General features: G+C 35.3%; 1 protein-coding gene across 1 annotated transcript; it reads left to right on the forward strand.

Moving 5' to 3' along the window:
- Positions 1-7,847: 7,847 nt before the first annotated feature.
- Positions 7,848-8,285, forward strand: LOC137946665 (probable calcium-binding protein CML44). Its single transcript, XM_068792991.1, has one exon. The coding sequence runs from the start codon at positions 7,848-7,850 to the stop codon at positions 8,283-8,285; it is 438 nt and encodes a 145-aa protein (XP_068649092.1).
- Positions 8,286-19,398: the final 11,113 nt, after the last annotated feature.

Raw genomic sequence — 19,398 nt, forward strand, 5'->3', positions numbered from 1 at the left:
AAACTTCTTATAAAGTCAAGTTATCCATTATTTTTAGAATTAAAATTATACAATTAAACCATCTGTATTGAGAATTATTATATTAACCCTAAAAATTATTAGATGGAAAAATTATTTTACCTGTATTGGCTGATAGGTAAGTTTATATGAGCCCTTAAAAAAAGGAAAAAATATTATTTTTTATCTAATTATAATTGGGTGAGTAAAATATAAGAACCGGTTATCAGATAAAATTGATGCAGAGAAATTATAGTCATCATTTGGCTAGGTCGACTTCTTGGTTATGCAAATTAGTCATGTTTATTGCACACAAATTAATTATGTCCATTTTTTTTTTATACAAACTAAGGTTGTATTTGGAACACAAAAAGTGGAGAGAAAAGAAAATGAAGAGAAGATAAAGAGAAAGAAAAAAAGAAAAAAAAGAAAAGAAAAAAAAACAAAAGAAGTTATTTTCTCTTGTTTGAATGCCCATGGAAGATGAGAGAGAAAATGGAAGAGAAATTTAATTTTTCTTGATTGGATACACATGGAAAAAAAAAAAAGACGAGGATATGACCCTCTTAAACCTGTATTTCTTAATATGACTAATTAGTGATTAGATACCGTCATTTGACATACCTTGTAATTTAAATCTAATAAATAATTAAGGTAAAATAACTAGTAGATCTTAATAAAATAAAATTAGATAATTTCTAATTTTTATATAATGTTTTAAAAAAATGATTAGAATAATTATTTGAGTTCTCCCTTGCACTTTGAGGGGTAAAACAGCCGAGAAGACCAAACCAAGATAAAAGTTTATTTTCTGATTTCTTACTGTTTACAAGTTACCACGGAAGCTTTATACAATAGAGGGGTAAAACAGTAAATTTATAAATATTACATAAGAATGAAATAAAGAAATAATAAATTACATTCTAATAGTTGAATTAGAACGAAAAAGATTCAAAGTTTCAATTTGGCTAGAGTAGGTCTATCAAAATGTATTAGTGACCTAGACCATTGTGATCAATATCTCAAGTTGAGAATATTAAGTAATTTCCATGATTTTTTAGTTTCAATTTGGTCGAGTTTTACTAAAGGACAAATTTATTTTGAATTACTATTGTTGTAGTAGAATCACTAAAGACTAAGTGTATATTTTTGTTTTTATTATCATAAAATCAACCCAATTAGAGGTATTTGAGTACTATTCTTTTTTACTAGTAAGCCTTGCGGTTATTAATACAATGAATTAGTTTGTGTGAGCTGATTAGAACCTGGAAATTCCTTTTGAGGGTTGCTCATTATGATTTGAGAGCAAATAAGAAACCTGAATATAGGCCATTTTCAGCTTGTAGAACACCTTCTAATGGCATGGCATAGTAGTGTGGGTGCTCTACTATTGGAGGGTCTCATCCCTTGCATCCTTTCGGGAAGTCTCCTACTTTTTGTTGATTGATGACATTCTGACCTTTTTGATGTTTTATTTTCACTATACATTGATGTGTTACTTGTATAAACACACTTTGTAATGAAATGAACATGTTTTTCAGTATCAAGATCGAGGTGCACTTTGATGATGTTAAAAGGGAGAATTAGCCATGCAAGGTGATCTAGAATGAGGATTCAAATGCTTTTAAAAAAGTTCAAATTGAAACTGATAAAGGATACATAAATTGAGGAGAGTAAAACTTATGGCTGTGTTTGGAAGACAAAAAGTGGAGAGAAAAATAATGAAGAGAAGAGAAATAGAAAGAAAAAAGAAAAGAAAATAAATTTCTTTTCAGATGCCCATGGAAAATGAGAGAGAAAACATAAGAGAAATATGGGTTCTCTTGTTTGGATACACATGGAAAATGAAAAAGAAAAGAAAATATACTATTTTAAAAATTTCTCTCTAGTTTCTATTTCTTTTATTTTCTCCCTAAATTCCATAATTTTGTGAGAGAAAATTTATTAACTTATTTTATTTTCTCTCAAAGATTCTCTACTGCCAAACAACATAAAATAACTTTCTCTCCTTTTTTTTTTTTCTTTTCTGTGGGTTCCAAACGAGCACTAAGTTTTTCTAAAATTCATCGGCCTAAACTCAAGGGAATTTAGAGGGGATGTGTTTTCAATATGTAATTTGCACATCAACATGCATCATTCCTTAAACTCTAGCCCATTTTCTCATAGTTTGTCATAATAAATAATATGGGGAATATGAAGAAAAGCAAGCACCTGACATTCGAATATTGGTTCAACAAAAAATCTAATCTTTAACTTGCGAGTTTCAATTTAAAATTTATAGCTTTTTAAAAATTGAAATGACCTACCATTGTGATTAGTATTTCAAAATGAACATCTTATTATTTTTCATAAAATTTGAGCTGTATTTTGATCGATTTTTACTAGAAGTTTTTGGGTTAAATAATTTTTCTTTTCAATTTTAGATCTCTCTCTATTTAAAGATTTTTCATCCCATACTTAAACCTATTAATTACTATGTTGATTTTGTGAATCGTCAACCTTTCCCAAAGTACATCTATTATATTCATTTATTTCAAAAAGTCGATATCATGTTTCACTTGCATTTGAGTGCTAGAGTAGTTTTGAATAATTTAATCTCGTTTAGCTTTGGGCTGTTGCATCGATCATTTGATTTCCAATTGAGCTTTTCATTTAGCAACCTAATCTTTCGAGCTTTATCACTTCAGATTCACATTTATGTGATCAAGGTTGAGCAACAATTGCATTGGTAGAATCACCTAGAGGATGGGTATATCAATATTTGTGTTCTTATTATTGGTAAATCAGCCTATCTAGTGGCAAATTTGAGCATCTCCAATAAAGAAATTATGCCTTGCATTGTGAAATATTTCAATTAGCTCATAAACTTATTTGTAGCTAAAAATTCCTTTATGTGTCTAAATCAATGTGCCTAGTTAACTATTATAAGTCCCCTTGAGGGTAATTGTTATAATTTGACCATTAAGATCTTTTAATTTTAAATATTATTTACCCTATTCATAGTAGGTTGAACTCTTGAGATACAAATTCTTTAGAAGTGGACGTATTAACTTGAGTTTGGGAATTTTTGTGCTAATCCCAGATCCCCCCTCTCTAGGTTTAACCTTGTGGAACAAAACACAATTGTTACTTGATCGTATTTGTTGGAAGTTATGAATAAGTTGGGGGGTCATTGATGTAATTAATTTATATTTTGTCTCTTATTCACTCATACTAGGGTGAAGGGTATACTTATAATATTAGTACTTTTGGCATCTATAAAAAAAGTTTAAGGGGGGAGGGGGTTGGATTATTCGACAACCCTATTCTTCCTAATGTGTGCTCTCATATCTTCTCTTATTCTTCTTCCTTCTCTCTCTCTCTCTTCTCTTCTTCCTTCTCTCCTTCATCACTGAAAATCTTAATATTATGGAATCCTGAAAAATCAACATGATATTAGAGTAGTGATTGACTTTTAGGATTCCAATGTTTTTTTTTTTTTTGCTTGGATTATGAGTCATGATGGTTGTTGTTTGTTTTATGAAGATTACATGGGACTACAGATTTGAAAAAAGGCTATAGTATGATATTCTCCATAATTCATTCTTTGTTTTGAGAGGTATTTGTAGCCATCGACGAGTAGCAAGACACTCTAATCATGAAGTCGAATGAAACTAGTGTTTCTCCATGCATTACAAAGTAGATTTCGAGTGGAGCTTTTTGGTTCTTTGACTCCGCCGTTTAAAAGAAACACTCCCCCTTACAAAACTAGTTTCTATTGCTTTCATCAATTTCCTACATAATATATATGGATTATATGAATGGGTGGCAAAGTAGAACTCAACCAGGATCCAACAATTTTCATCAGGATTTCGAAAATCTCTAATACTTACAGGCATCCAACATGAAATTTAAATCATTCCCCATTGAAAGCAATTTATTTATGTTACTCCAAACTTCCTTAGAAATCATCTCCTTCAATAGCTTCGCCAAGGATGTCTCCTCCAACATGTTGATGATTATTCTATAAAGCTTCAACACAAAAAAAACTAGGTGTTTTAGGAGTATAATTCCAAGTGGGAAGAGCAAGAGGAAGGATGCAACAATCGTTCTTAACGATGCAATATGATATCTCAGAGCTCTTAAGTTGAAAGTGAAAGCTCTTGGGTTTGGAACTGGTCTCCTCTAAAGTTAATCAACACCTTGTGAAGTCTTTTATTTCCATCCTTTTTAATCCTTCTTCAAGCCATGGTTACCAACACATTGTTGGAACTCTTCTAACACTAGGTGCTTTCATTGAGATATACACTTGGTGTTGAGATATACTTGGTTACGTTGTAGTTGTTTTGTTTTATCTAGTTGGTGAATATTAGGTCTAATCCTTGGAAGCACATATACTAGTCATGTGAATATGTTGGTCACATTATTGCTACCAAGCTTCAGAAATATTTGAATTATGTCCTCTGCTACAAGTTGATGAATTGGATAAGTTATCATCCAATTATAACTACCTTGCCATAGTCCGGTGTATTTCTTTGCAGCATCATCTCAGGCCCTTGGTAAATTTGGAATCTTTTCTATCTTTTCTTGGAAAGTCTTTTAATCTACAACTTTCCAAATTAAGGTTGGTGTTGACAGAATGGAAGAGATGCTTCCTTCCAAGCAGTCGTCGATTGCAGCTCCATTATACTGATTTTTATGCTTCAAGGTGTTGATTGCTTATCCTTGCTACACTTGTAGTTAGCTGCACTTCCAATTGCCTTGCTCCCCTGGCTAAGGTGATCTACGATAGATCTGACATGATTGAGAGATTCACTAGTCGATTTTAGAACTTGTTTAGTTCAGGAGTTAGACCACAAATTATTACTCGGTTCAAGCTTATTACTTTGTGCACAACTTTCTTATTCATGATGGGCTTGCTGCAGATTATTTTATGTGTCCTTATTACTCTTAAAGACTTTCATTATTTATCGATTATCAACTTCTATATAATAACATATTTGGTATGTGTTATTTGGACATTGATTCATTACCGCAGTTGCTATTGTGTCTCTTTGATTGAGATATTATTATTGAAAAAGAAATCTTTGGTTACATTATTTGCTGCTTGTTGTTAGCATTATTTGCTGCTTATTGTCGACATTAGTTCATTATTTCATATGATGGAGAAGAAAATAAAGCACATGATGGCCCTGACTTCTTTATTTTTTTTCTTTTATTTCCCATTACTCTTTTATTATTTGGCAACCTTTCTCCAACCATTTTTTAGATGCCTCTCGTTTACACCCCTTTGGCCAACCCTTTTGGTGAGTTGCTTTGCTTGGTCTGTTTTATATGAGTGTTTTTAAGTTCAGTCTAACTTTTTATTGGTACTCTTAGGTCTTGTGAATGACATGCATTACCCATTTTAGTGATTATTATCACTATTTTATTCGAAAACCTTTGAGTTTGGTTTTGACTTATGTTTTATCATCCATTTTTACATTTTGAAAGTTTGTGCTGGGTTTCGTACTTATCCTTGGGGCACCGTGATGGAGGAGATTATTACTACATCTATTTTATTTATTTCAAGCTGGGATCCTTGTCATTATATCCCTGCTCGAGGGGGAGTGTTGGAAGATATGAATAAGTTGGGGTGTCATTGATGTAATTACCTTATGTTCTTTTATCTCTTATTCACTCTTACTAGGGTGAATGGTATACTTATAATATTGGTACTTTTGGGCATTTATAAATAAAGCTTAAGGGGGAGGGTTTGAATAAGTCCACAACCTTATTATTCCTCCTCTTTTCTTCCTAACGTGTGCTCTCATCTCCTCTCTCTCTTAGATGTCCTCTCTCACTTCTTTCTCTCTTCTCCTCTCTTCTTCTCTTCTTCTTGCTTCTCTCATTCATCACTGAAGATCTTAATACTATGAAATCGTGAAAATCAACAATATTCATTGAACTCATCGCAAGGTAACGGGTAGCAACATAGCCGAAACACTAGATGACTAAAGAGGTTCAAATCTACCCCTTAGTTCATTTAGGGGACTAGTCAAGTTGTTTGTGGAGATTTAATATGAAGACCTAAGATTGGGACAAAAAACAATTGTTACTCGATCGTATTCGTTGAACTCATCACATGTAATGTGAGGTAACAGGTAGCAATGTAGCCGAAACACTAAGTTAACTAAAGAGGTTCAAATCTATCCCTCAATTCATTTAGGGGACTAGTCAAGTTGTTTGTGGAGATTTAATGCGAAGACTTAGGATTGGGAAAAACAACAGTTGTTACTCGATCGTATTCGTTGAACTCATCACATGTAATGTGAGGTAACAGGTAGCAATGTAGCCAAAACACTAAGTTAACTAAAGAGGTTCAAATCTATCCCTCAATTCATTTAGGGGACTAGTCAAGTTGTTTGTGGAGATTTAATGCGAAGACTTAGGATTGGGAAAAACAACAGTTGTTACTCGATCGTATTCGTTGAACTCATCACATGTAATGTGAGGTAACGGGTAGCAATGTAGCCGAAACACTAAGTTAACTAAAGAGGTTCAAATCTATCCCTCAATTCATTTAGGGGACTAGTCAAGTTGTTTGTGGAGATTTAATGCGAAGACTTAGGATTGGGAAAAACAACAGTTGTTACTCGATCGTATTCGTTGAACTCATCACATGTAATGTGAGGTAACGGGTAGCAATGTAGCCGAAACACTAAGTTGACTAAAGAGGTTCAAATCTATTCCTCAATTCATTTAGGGGACTAGTCAAGCTGTTTGTGGAGATTTAATGGGAAGACTTAGGATTTGGGAAAAACAACAGTTGTTACTCGATCACATTCGTTGAACTCATCACGTGTAATATGAGGTAACGGGTAGCAATGTAGCCAAAATACTAATTTGACTAAAGAGATTCAAATCTATCCCTCAATTCATTTAGGGGACTAGTCAAGTTGTTTGTGGAGATTTAATACGAAGACCTAGGACCTCAACGTTGTTGTAGAGAGATCCTTCTGTACCAATCCTCCCCTAAGAATCCACCGTCATTGAATATAAGAGCAAGTACCCTATTAGTATATCGATTACTAAACTAATAATTTATTATGTAATACTAACCAATAGTGCTTCGTTAGTGTACAGTGATTTGTATTTGATTTTGTAACAAGGTACGTACCATCATCAGTCCCGTCCTCAGACGACTCTCGTTCTTAGAAACTATAAAAACGCACCGACTGAGTGGACGATCCTGCCATCCTCACGCTTCATTCATCTTTCAGAGTTGTTCGCAATTGACATTAATTCATGGGTCGGACCCATAGTTTCCTCGTTCAAATGCCACTACCTAATAAATCCATGAAACACGCAAGATCAGATCAACGTTCCGGAAAACGACGGAGAAATGTGGCTTTTCATTCTATTGTTGGGTCGTACAAATTGGCCGCTTGACTCCTCTCTGTACCTTCAGAACGATTTATGTTCGATCGTCACACGCACACGACAGGGATTTCAGACCTCTACTTTCTCTGCTTCTGTTTCCGGAGAGATCCTGCGAGGAAGTTGCAGAATTGTTTTTTTCCATGTGCCCGTCAACCATATGCTCCTCTTCTTTCTTTCAAATTATACGCTTCAATATGGTTACGACTCTTACGACACGAATGTCCTACGAAGTAGGGCAATCAAGATTTTCAGCCTTGTAATATAAGGAGGGAAAGCTTCAAAACTCCACCAATGAATGAAACTGGTGCGCATTCAGGCTTTCAGACCCTCTGCAGGTTGTTCAGTATCTTCCTCTCGCTCTTCTTTCGAACGCTTTTTGAAGTATTGAAGCTGACCGCCTCGCTCCTCTCATTGTAAAGCTTCTCTCCCTCTCTCCAGTTTCGTAAACCATGGCTGGCCTAAATTGCACTGATTTACATAGGATATTTGCGACGCTGGATCGAGACGGAGATGGAAGGCTAAGCACGGAGGAGCTAAGTTATCTATTGAACAAGGTGGGCGTCTCCACCGGCCCAGATGAGCTGAAGGCCACAGTGGGGCCTGAAAGCTTGGATTTGCAGGAATTCATCGTATTTTATGAATCGAGCATAAAGCCGGAGGACGGTAACACGGAGGAGATTGGTTTGCTGGAAGCATTCAAGGTGTTTGATAAAAACAACGACGGGTTCATCTCTAGCACTGAGTTACGAGATGTTCTTCTCAGACTGGGACTCTTGGAAGATAGCAGAGGAGATTGCGCAGGGATGATCAGAAAGTTTGATACCAATTCAGATGGGCAGCTGGATTTTCAGGAATTCAAAGAGATGATGCTGTCAACAATCGATTGAAGATAATCAGCTCAGGAAGGTGGCCGAATTTCAGTTTGTCAATCATGTATCACATCCTTGACTCAGTCAGGAACAGTTTACGATTGTATATACTTGCTTTTTCTTTAGAATTAAAGAGGATCAATGACAAAAAAGAGCATTCAGAGCATCTAGCTTGACCACACCGTGGGGAAAATTCTTCAGTTTACTGCCCTTATAACTTGTTTCTATCACCTCTTAGTCTCGCATTCACAATCAGGAAAAGTCTATTGCCAAAGTCTTGCATTCAGAAAATTCAAAGGCTGCAGCCGGGTCCCTTCTTCTCCGTTGTCTTCTACGAGTTGCAGAGAACAACAAAGAAGGGGAAGGCGAAGTGGAAGCCTTCCCTGTTACATTCGGTTCTCCTCAATGACTGGTCTATCGACATCATTTTGAAACGTGCAGAGTTCATATTCAACAAACTTTTTATTCACTTAATATATTTCTTCTTTGTGGTTATCGTAAGGGAAACACCAAAACTATGATTATTTCTCTTGAGATGAAGGTTTTGTGGTTTCCTGTCAACACTCTCACCTGCAAATTTCTTACTTATCATTCTTTTCCCTCTTTCGTTTTTAAGATATATCTTGAACGGCAAGGTATTACAGCAAAAGATGAGAAGATAGTGTCTCCTCGAGTGTGACATTTTCTTCCGCAAATCATGATGAATAGGGAATAGGTATGGAAATATGCAAGTAACCTTTGTTTCAATGATCATCTCCCAATTTCTTCTCACTCTTCTCCTATATAAGTTTACATTTTCTCTAGCTCGTCTTCTTCTTCTCTAGAGTTTTGTTTCTTCCTCTTGCCTTCTCTTCCCAAACTATTAGTTTTCATGATCAAAGTGGGTCTAGGCAATGGAGTTAGATGTGTTGAGGATGTAACCCAAATGGCAAACTTGTAATTTATGAACTGGTAGGGTAGAGATTGTAATTGCTCTAGAGATTGTAACTTCTAATAATAAAACTGAAGCACATTGGGTGCCTACTATTCTAGCAATTCACCCCATTCTGTGGATCCAGGCTTTCCACCTGAGCCACAAAATTATTGTGTTATTTTTGGTTATTTTTTAATAGAATAGAGTAGTGAAAGAGGCATGATTTTGTGCTTGATAGTCTTGGGATGGTAGAAATAACAAGACTTGTTGGGAATATAATGGTATCAAGATTGATAAAAAAGATTCAAAATAAATATTTGGCTGTGTTAATGTCCTTGTTGGTTTAGTTGTGTTAATTATTTTGAGAACTTGGAATGAATTGAAATCCTAAGCTCAAATTGGTGAATTGATTAGCTTCTATCCACTTGTTTTGCTTTTGACCTTGACTTAAAAATTTCACATCACATATCGAAAATTTCCCTCAACAAAGTGAATTTAACTTGATTTGGCTGAGTCAATGTCCTTGTTGGTTTGTCTATGGTTGTATAATAAGTAGAATCTTATGTTAGGAAAACATGAGCTAGAATAGCCATTTGTTCTTGCCTTGATGACTTGGATGCAAATTAAATTTTCATATTGGACATGAAGGATTATAAAAAACTATTTGTCATAGTTAAATGTATATTATGTACCCCCTTGAACCTAAATGTGAAGTAGTTTAAGCCAAATTAAGTCTAAGTACCAAATTCATTCAAACCAAAATCTCACGTGGTGGCTTAAAATAACATTTCTATTCTACCCAGTGAGACTTTTTGTTCTTGCCTTGGTGACCTGATGGCTTAACTCTTTGTGTGTTTTTAAGTCCAGTGAGACTTTTTTATTGGTATCCTTGGGTTTTTATCGTCATCTTGTGAGTGACATGCATTACCCACTTTAGTGATTATTATCACTATTATTATCATTATGTTTTTATCACCCATTTTTTAAAATTTTGTGAGCTTTTGTTTGGTTTCATACTTATCCTTGGGACACTTTGATCGAGGAGATGATTACTACAACTATTTTATTTTTTTCAAGCTTGGATCATTGCCATTATCTCCCATCTCAAGGGGGAGAATAGAAGGAGAAGTATGGGGATGAGATTGGAAGTTGAGTGCTGCAGTGGTTGCGTCTCCTTCTGAATTCCATGTTTGAGAAGAAGAAGAAGTAGTATAAGCTACAATGAAGAATTATACATGTTGTGGTAGTTTTTATGTGACCAAGATATTAAAAAAAGGGAGAGCACAAAAGATGAAGTTTTAACATCTGTGAAGAATTTTTTTCAGCAAAATAAAATTGTAGACCAAAAATCCTTTTCATTGCAAACAAAAGTTATAAACTCCAGTTTGAGGAAGAATATTGAAGAATAGGTATGGAAGAGTCTCACATGACACTCACAACAAGAAGTCTTACAGAGCCAAAATTATTATGGAAGGTCTCACATAAGAGTCTCAATTTAAAGTTGTTTTAGTTATGTTAGTCTTCTTTATATGTTCAGTTGTTCAATTGTTGTAGGACTTATCTTTTAGTATTTCACTTTAGGTGTAATTGGGGTAAATGGTATTTTAATTATAATTGGATTCTACTTTTTTCGTCTATTATAAACGTTGATTTTCAGGACTCCATGGATTTAGCTCATGGAGAAAAGTGAGAGACACGTATTGGAGAAAACAAAAGAGAAAAAGAGGTTAGGACATATTATGGACTTATGTCCTAACCCACCCCCTGAACCTCAATTTATAGATTGATAGAACTATAATATAAAAATTATGTCCCTAGAACTTAAACTAATTACATCAATGTCATCTTTATGAGATGATTCTTTATTCACCATCATGCCATCACTATATGGGTTTATGGGCCTTCTCCTTGATCTATGAACCTTAAGCCCATATTCCACATATCTTGGATGTGTGGGTCTTCCTTAGTCGTGTGGGTTTGAGTCCATCTTCCAACACTCCTCCTCAAGCTGGGGGTAAGAGAACACCTTGAACGCCCAACTTGCTGCAAATGGTATATAGAATCTTCTTGTATAAAATGGCTGTCCACCATATCTTTCAGCACTCCCCTTCATGCTAGTAGTCTCTTCCAAGAGGCTCAATTGACATAATATAAGTAAGAATAAAATCACTCCTAGCCGTAAGACATCGCTCCATACTCCTGTCAAATAACTCATGCTAGATGTTGGGATCCTCCTATCTTCTGTAGGTAGTGGGTCTATAGGCATTGCTCAAAAGTTTAATAAAACTCCTCCATCACCAAGTTCCTCCACAAGACACTGTCTCTAAAATGGTAGGAGAAATAAATACCAATTAAGGGGGGTAACGGTTAATCACCCGGAGGATAATATTTTGGGCCATCCTGTGCTTCCTTCTTCATCAGAATAACCAATGCTGACAACAATCAACAATTAAAAAGTCCTTCAATAATAATGTCTCAACCAAAGAGACACAATAGCAGCAACTGAAATGGATCTGGGCCCAAACACGTACTAAATAATGAATCCTTAATACGCTGACCGAGTAATAATAATTCGAGTCAATAAATAAGTCACCAAGTTAGCAGACCAGGATGAGAAGACTGAGGCAAACTGACCCAGTCCGAGTAGACTTAGTCCGAGTTGACCCGACCCGCTGGGTTAACCCGAGTTGAACAGAGCAAACTCAGCCCGGGTTTAATCCAAAGCTTCCTAACTTAGGAAAACTTTTAATCAAGAAATATGCATCTTTTTCCCTGCGGCGCTGGCTCTCGAGCAACAAGGGATAACAATATCTTCAACCTCCAAAAACATAAACAATTCTAGAGCAAGGTTAGCGTATTTGTCCTCCCAAAGCAGCAACCCTCTTGGCATTACCTTCATGAGACAACAACTCAGACGAGAGATAATTCAGCAATAACTCGGCGATAACAGTGATAACAGTTGTTGAGCCAAACTTCATCTTCCAGAAATAGAAACCTCTCTTCCCGATGAGCAGAGACAATCAATTAGAATGGCTATAAGAGGAAAGCTAGCGGATCAATCGGTTGGATGACAATCAGTTGAGAACGATACGGCTGGATGACAGCAAAGATTTCCCACTATTGAAAGCGATGAAAACTATAGCAAGGATAACATCAATTAGTGGCAGAACGAATCCCATCAATTATGTTGCTGGCTGAGATAGTTTTGGCTTGCCAGTGGAGAAGCAATTCCAGCGAGAGAAGACGGTACCTAAATTGGCAAATTGATCGAAGGCGTCAATTTCTTGTATTTTTGAGTGATTTGATGAAGAGTGGACATCGGGCCGCAGGGCTGGTTAAGGGAATCCGATCGCCTATTGAGGAAGATAACTCGTACCTCTTTGGAACATGCCATAATGATGGTGTCCCTCGACGATTCCTCAACTCTTCCCTTCTTCGCTCATCTTTCTGTCTATCGGCAACGTCGACTCCTCGTGCTTGATTAGGTCACCTTCGTCAGTGCCATTGGAGGTGAATATGACTGCCAACATTATTGACCTGGCTGAAGCCCCATCTTGGACTTTTGAAATGGATCCATGCAAGAAATCGAAACTTAAGTGCTGGTTCTTTGCTGAAGATCTCTCGCTTTCTTTTTTTTCTACCTGAGGCACGTGACGGGGTGGTCAGCCTAGGGCTGAGTATGTGCTTGCACGCCGGGTGTGGGAAGCTGGAGACACAGAGGCATGTTTGCTTGAAGAAGCTAAATCAGGGTGATGATATTGCAGGCCGTTGTATGGATAATATATTTCTCTCATGACGATCAATGGTGTATGCGATGGTGTTTGAAGCTTAGCATGATTCTAAGGTAAAATGGTGGTTTCTATTCATGATTGCCTGGTGTAGAATGAGATATGTTGGTTCCACAGGTATCTCAAGACTGGATTGAGATAGCAAGTCGCCAGGCAGTAGACGAAAATGAGCAGTAATATAAAAAAACAAAGTTCCAGTAACTACGAAAAAATGAACCATTAATATGAGAACCTGAAAACCATATCTGTGAGTCATGAAAATCTATGCTCTGATATCATGTTGATTTTCAAGACTCCATGGATTTAGCTCATGGAGAAAAAGAGAGAGACACTCATTAGAGAAAATAGGAGAGAAAAGGAGGTTATGGACTTAATGTCCTAACCTCCCCCGAAATATCAATTTATAGATTGATAAAACTACAATATAACAATTACGCCCCTAAAAATTAAACTAATTACATCAATGCCATTTCTATGAGATGACTCTTTATTTACCATCATGTCATCTCTATATAGGTATATGGGCCTTCTCCTTGTTCTATGGGCCTTGAGCCCATCTTCCACATCTCTTGGATGTGTGAGCCTTTCTTGGTCTTATGAACTTGAGCCCATCTTCTAACACACTTGGATGTGTGGATCTTCCTTGGTCGTGTGGGCTTGGGCCCATCTTCTAACAATAAATAGAGGCCCATGTACTCAAATTCCGATAAGTTAGTGAAGTTTTTCTCTTTTCCAGAAATTCAACACGTCCTTTAGACATGAAACCCTGGAATCTTATAGAAATCATTTATTAATGTTTAGATTAGTACTCATGGTTAAACTTTAAAATCATTTATTCTACTGAGCGATTTGTGTGTTTTCTCCAATTTGATAAACCAATCTAAGATTTACCTTGAGTCTAGATTTGAAATCAATTCCGTAAAGACTATTTGAGCTAATGTTACATAGAGTGGGTACTTAGGATTAGTGTACCTATTTACTTGTGCTTAGGCTATGAAATTTGCCTATTGAAGAGGTTTTTATGTGTTGAAGTGTAAGAAAGAAACCCTTTCAAGCAATAGTCAAAACTTGTCTAGGAAATACCATTCTCTTCTCAAGTTGATTGAGAAAAGGTTGTGTGGCGGAGGAGTAAAGGTTGAGAAGCTGTGTTTGGTGGTGTCAGTCGTAAGACCTTGTGTAGATAGGCCGTCTTGAAAATTCTTATGTGGGTCTAGACTGGTTTGCCTTGTGAGTTGCTGCAAATCCTTATGTAGGTCTAGACTTGTTTAGCTCGGTTAGCTATTAAAAAACCCCTTTTTAGGTCTAGGTTGTGTCGCTAGTTTGTTATCGTAAAACAATATGATGGTGTACATTATAAATTGGTTGTTGTGGTCCATTAAGTGGCGTAAATCCCTTTGTGGGCAATATTTTATTTGGCCTTATAGGTAATTTGATGTAAGTGTCGTTTGACAACCCTAACATAATGGAACTTCAAGGTGAAAAATACATTGGAGAGTGGATTACTTATCCATGAAGATTATTGTCAGCCACTATAGATCATTGGGTGTTTCTTGTGTGTATGATGTTTAAACTATTACTTGTGCTTGAAATTTGATTATAAAATCAAGTATGTACATTGATCATTTAAGAGTATAAACACACATTAGCTTTATTAAAAAGAAGTTAAATTTGGTACAAAATTTAAAAGACCTATTCACCTCTCCCTCCTTTAAGTTTGTTCATCACCGGACCTAACAAGGATAATCCTGCAAAATCAAATTGACGAAAAGAAGTTGTTTTATTTTTTAGAAGGACCCCTTCCTTTTGGGAATTCCATCCTTTTAATATTCCCTAAACTTTTGTTTATTCAAGATCATTAATTTTCTACTCTGGCTTTTGAATTGTTTGGGGGTGAATTTCAAAGCATTTCAATTTATAGTTGAAGGTTGGATTTTGTTTATTCAAGATCATTATAGCTGAAGGTTTGATTTAGGCTATTTTTTGTTTCGCAATTATTTTTTGCTTAGGTTTTACGCATTATGTATTCTGTTGTTTTTAATTCCAATTGATTTATGCATTAGATAGTTCACCTTACTATAAGAATTTTGCCTCTTGATTCATCAAAATACATTGAGAATTGTTTTATAATTTCGTAATTTTTATTGAAGGACATTGTGTTTTTGAAACACATCTTTCGTTACAATATCATGGTTTTTTTTCAGTTGAAGCATCATTTTGAAAGAGGACTCCAATATGAGTATTTTTCCTCTTTTTTCTTCAATATCCATCAATAAATGATGGTGAAATTGAGATTTTAAATCTCTTATTCATTTTGAGTCACGAGGAAGATGATGAGCCAACCTGGCTCATGCATGTGGTTTCACAACCCAACTTCACCATTGGAACTGCACGTAGACCTGATACGATGGTACTAGGTCCTCTATGCTTATTAGCGTGTCTATCTGACACACATGTTCTGCTCCGAATGGAGGATCCATCGTGCAATCTAATTATCAGTACCAGATCCACGTAGGAAAATCGATAGAGAATGCACCTAAACCCATCGTATCCACTTATTTATCCGTCTCTCATTCCACTTCTCGAATCTAGATCTGATGCATAGTTCGAATAAAAGATCTGATATGTTTCGTTATCTGTTTAGTATTTTTATCTGGTTTTCTCATTTTTTTACCCGAACTGGACCAATTTTTTGTTCAAATAAAAAACTCTTATATTTCTGTCATTTTGCATTCAATTTTTATGAAATTTTGACCACTATATTTATAAAAAAAATGCTCTTTTTATTGTTTCTAAAACAAGGGGGAGGAATAGAGAATAAATTTACTTATTGAATCAGTAGGGAGATACTTTTTTCTTTTTTATTAGGAATAGGGATTGTATGATAGATATAATCTCATATCCTAAACCAATTTAAAATATCATATTAATATATTTTTCCATACATCATCTACACTATTTCATCTCATTTTTTGTTACAATGTGGGACACACCATGGCTACAAAAGTTGGTGGAACCCACCATGAGCTCGAGAGGTATCAACAATAGTCCTCATACAAAGTGGCTCGAGCTAAGAGATAAGGAACATGTGCTGAATTAGAATAGATTATTAGAAGATCAAGTGGGACTCACAAAGATACCTCGAGCTGGTACCTCTATCTATATGAGTTGGAAGATCATGTGGGACCCATAAGATAAGACCACAAGCTGGCTCACTAGCTTGATTCATGTGCTTTAAGAAAGTGTTTGTAGTTAGAGTTATATTATTCTCTTAAATAGACAATGTAATCTTATCATAATAGGATTATCTTAAAGAGTTCTAGCTAGAATGTAATTAGGATTCCTAAGGTTAGTTGTACATGGACTCTATCACCTCCTCTACTTTAAATAGGGGTGAATGTAACTCGGAAATATCAAGCAAGTCTCCTTTTTTTCTCCTCTCTCGTGTGAAGTGCTCTATCTCTAATCTCCTTTATTTTCATTCTCTTCCCTCTCTACCCAAGTGCCTTTCTCTTTTTCCCTTTTTTATTTCTCTCTCCCATTTCTCGAGGTATTATTCATGGGGTCCTAAATTCAACATTTTTATCAGATTATTTGCTTGTATAATTTTTTTTACAAGATGGACATAGGACGTGTTAGTCGAATGACCCCCTCCATAGTCATTTCCATCTCATCAAGATTTTCTCTACGCCGTATGATACTTCATCACACCATCAACGAAACCAAGCATGAAGAAAGTTCCCTTCACAAGATGGAGGCTCTATCCTATAAGACAACAAGTTGCATTTCCCATTAACCCCAATACAACTTGAGGAGGAATGTTAAGAGAGAAATTAAATTAATTTCAAAATTAAATACGAAATTAAATTATGTAATAATTTAGGAAAATAATGACAAGTCAATCATGAGATTAATTTGTCATGATTTCCAAAAATCAAGAGAAAATCTTGATTATTTTTTATTTCTCAAATTTAGGAAAATTGAATTCTTAATTAAGGAATCAAATCATCCATGTTTGACCTATAAATTGGCCAGTATTAATTTTAAAATTCATTCTGATTTAATAAAATTTCTCCTTCACTCCTTTCGTCCGTGGATTATACTTCTAGGGTTGAACCAGGTAAAATTGGTTTTTGCATTTTGTTCATTTCATCTTCAATGTCATTTTTGCATAGAAATTTCTTGGATTGAACGTGTTTAAAGGGAAGAGGTTCTAGGTGATTAGATTTCTATGGATTGTTTTTTACCATCTGAATTATTTTTATTTTACTCATTTACATTTTTCATTTTTAGAGACATTCTTGAGTAAACGACGAAAAATGTTTGACACATTACGAGATCGAAGTCTTTTATGTGTATTAGAGACTAGATGGTATGTATATAATATATTTTCTTTCAAGTATCCTACTAATAAAATATATTTACATACACGTGTTCTCATAAATATTTGGAGTACAAATTGCTCTAATATTGAGCAAATTTAAATTACTCTTAAGTTCGAGTATGGGTGGATTGATGGATTTGGTGAACAATAAATAAGTATAGTTAATAATTTTGAATTTCTTTTAAATAATATATTTTAATAAAAAAATATTTATTGCAAACTTTTGTTATTTTTCATTGTAGGAAGAGATGCAGAGATTGGTACAAGAGGCATAAGAAGTCAGTGAGTCCGTTGATGAGAGTGTAGTTGTTCATTGGGTTCATGGAGCTAAGTCTGAGTAAATTAAGGGGTTGGGTTTAGCTCAACCACCTCTACGCAGGATGACATGATCATTTTCATCTCAGTCGACTATATGTATAGAGGAGGAGTTACTAGAAACTAAAGAGTCGTTGTCCCAAACTAAGGAGCAGTTGAGTACTCTACATAATGAGTACAAAAATAAGATAAAGAACCTAGAGGACAAGATGCATTCATTCATTCAACATATGCAGACTCAGAGCTAACTAGGGGTGGCATCTAGCCGAGCCGAGCCCGAACTTGCCTATGGTCGAGCCCAGCTTGATTTAAATATTTCGAACTCGAGCTCGAGCCTAAAATTTTTATTGAGCTCGAGCCCAACCGAGCTCAAGCCGAGGTCGAACCGAACTCGAGCTTCAACATTCATTTAAAACATTTCAAGAAATATATGTCTCGAGTTCAAGCTCCAACATACATTTAAAACTTTTCAAAAAATACATGTCAAATAAATTGTATATAAAATTATGCATACATTTTACATAACATTGGACATTGATTTTACATAAAATTAGGCATGATATCTACATAAAATTGGGCATGACCTCTACTTAAAATTGGGCATAAGCGTAGTATCAAATCCAGCTGAGTCCGAACCTTCCTTTGTTCGAGCTGAGTTTGATTTAAATATTTCGAACTCGAGCTCGAGATGACCCTAACCTCAAACCTAAAGTTGTAATCGAGCCCGAACCTAATAATTTTAACCGAGTTCGAACTCGAGATCTAGCCGAGTTTGAACTTAACTTATTTTTAATACTCTAGATAAAATATAGGTTGAATAAATTATATATAAAATTATGCTTACATTTTAAAAAAAGGATGATGGGGAGGTTCATGATTGAATCTCGGTAATGGATTAGAACGCACCAATATTAATTTTTTTTTACCCCAAATATTTTTTATCTTATTTTATAATTTTTGAATTTGGCCATAAATTTACTATGACCTTCTTAGTGCCCCTGGTTGAAAATTTATATTCTAGGAAAATCTAAACATGTTTTCCTATGTTACATATTTCCAAAAAGTCATTTAAATAAAATCCTATTACTATTAATGACTTACTAGAAAATTACAAAAAATATTTTAAAATTTTCTTAGGAAAGTTAAATGGGCGTCTTGTTGCCTCTTCTAAGAAAATAAATAAAAATTAATAATCAATCTAATATATTACTATACTTATTGATAAATTTTTAATCAAATAAATTGTCATACACAAAATTAATTTTAAAATTACCTCATGCTAAAAGTATTACAACATCAACGGTCAAATACTTATTCAAAAATTTTCTATACGTTTTTCAAACCCATCTTGGCAGAAAAATATTACTTAGAAAATTATATGATTTTTTAATCCCCCTTTTAACTTAGGTATTTGGTTTTCGATTTTCTCCATCGAGATGACGCCGAGGGAAGGGGTCTAGCGGTGCAGGACCTATCGGCGGCGACAGTGACGAAAACAGAGGCAAAGGCAAACGAGGGGAGGAAGAAATCGAAGAAAAAAATGGAACCAAGCGGTGAAGGTGGCCCACGAGCTGGTAGCGAATGCGGTCGGCAACAGTAGCGGACGGAGGGGAGGAAGGATACACGCCCCCCCCCCCCCCCCCCCCTCGCTCTCGCTCTCCTGCTTCGGTTCCCCCGCTCATGAGCTGCCGAGCCGAATCTGACTTTGGTCAAGCTCAACTCGTTAATTTAAAA

This window comes from Aristolochia californica, unplaced genomic scaffold, assembly GCF_029961685.1.
Source record: "Aristolochia californica isolate CCGP_79_NKW_82.1479 unplaced genomic scaffold, dmAriCali1.0.hap1 SCAF_12, whole genome shotgun sequence".
NCBI lineage: Eukaryota > Viridiplantae > Streptophyta > Magnoliopsida > Piperales > Aristolochiaceae > Aristolochia > Aristolochia californica.

Coding starts and splice junctions, on each gene's coding strand:
- LOC137946665 (XM_068792991.1), top strand. CDS start 7,848: ATGGCTGGCCTAAATTGCACTGATTTACATAGGATATTTGCGACGCTG.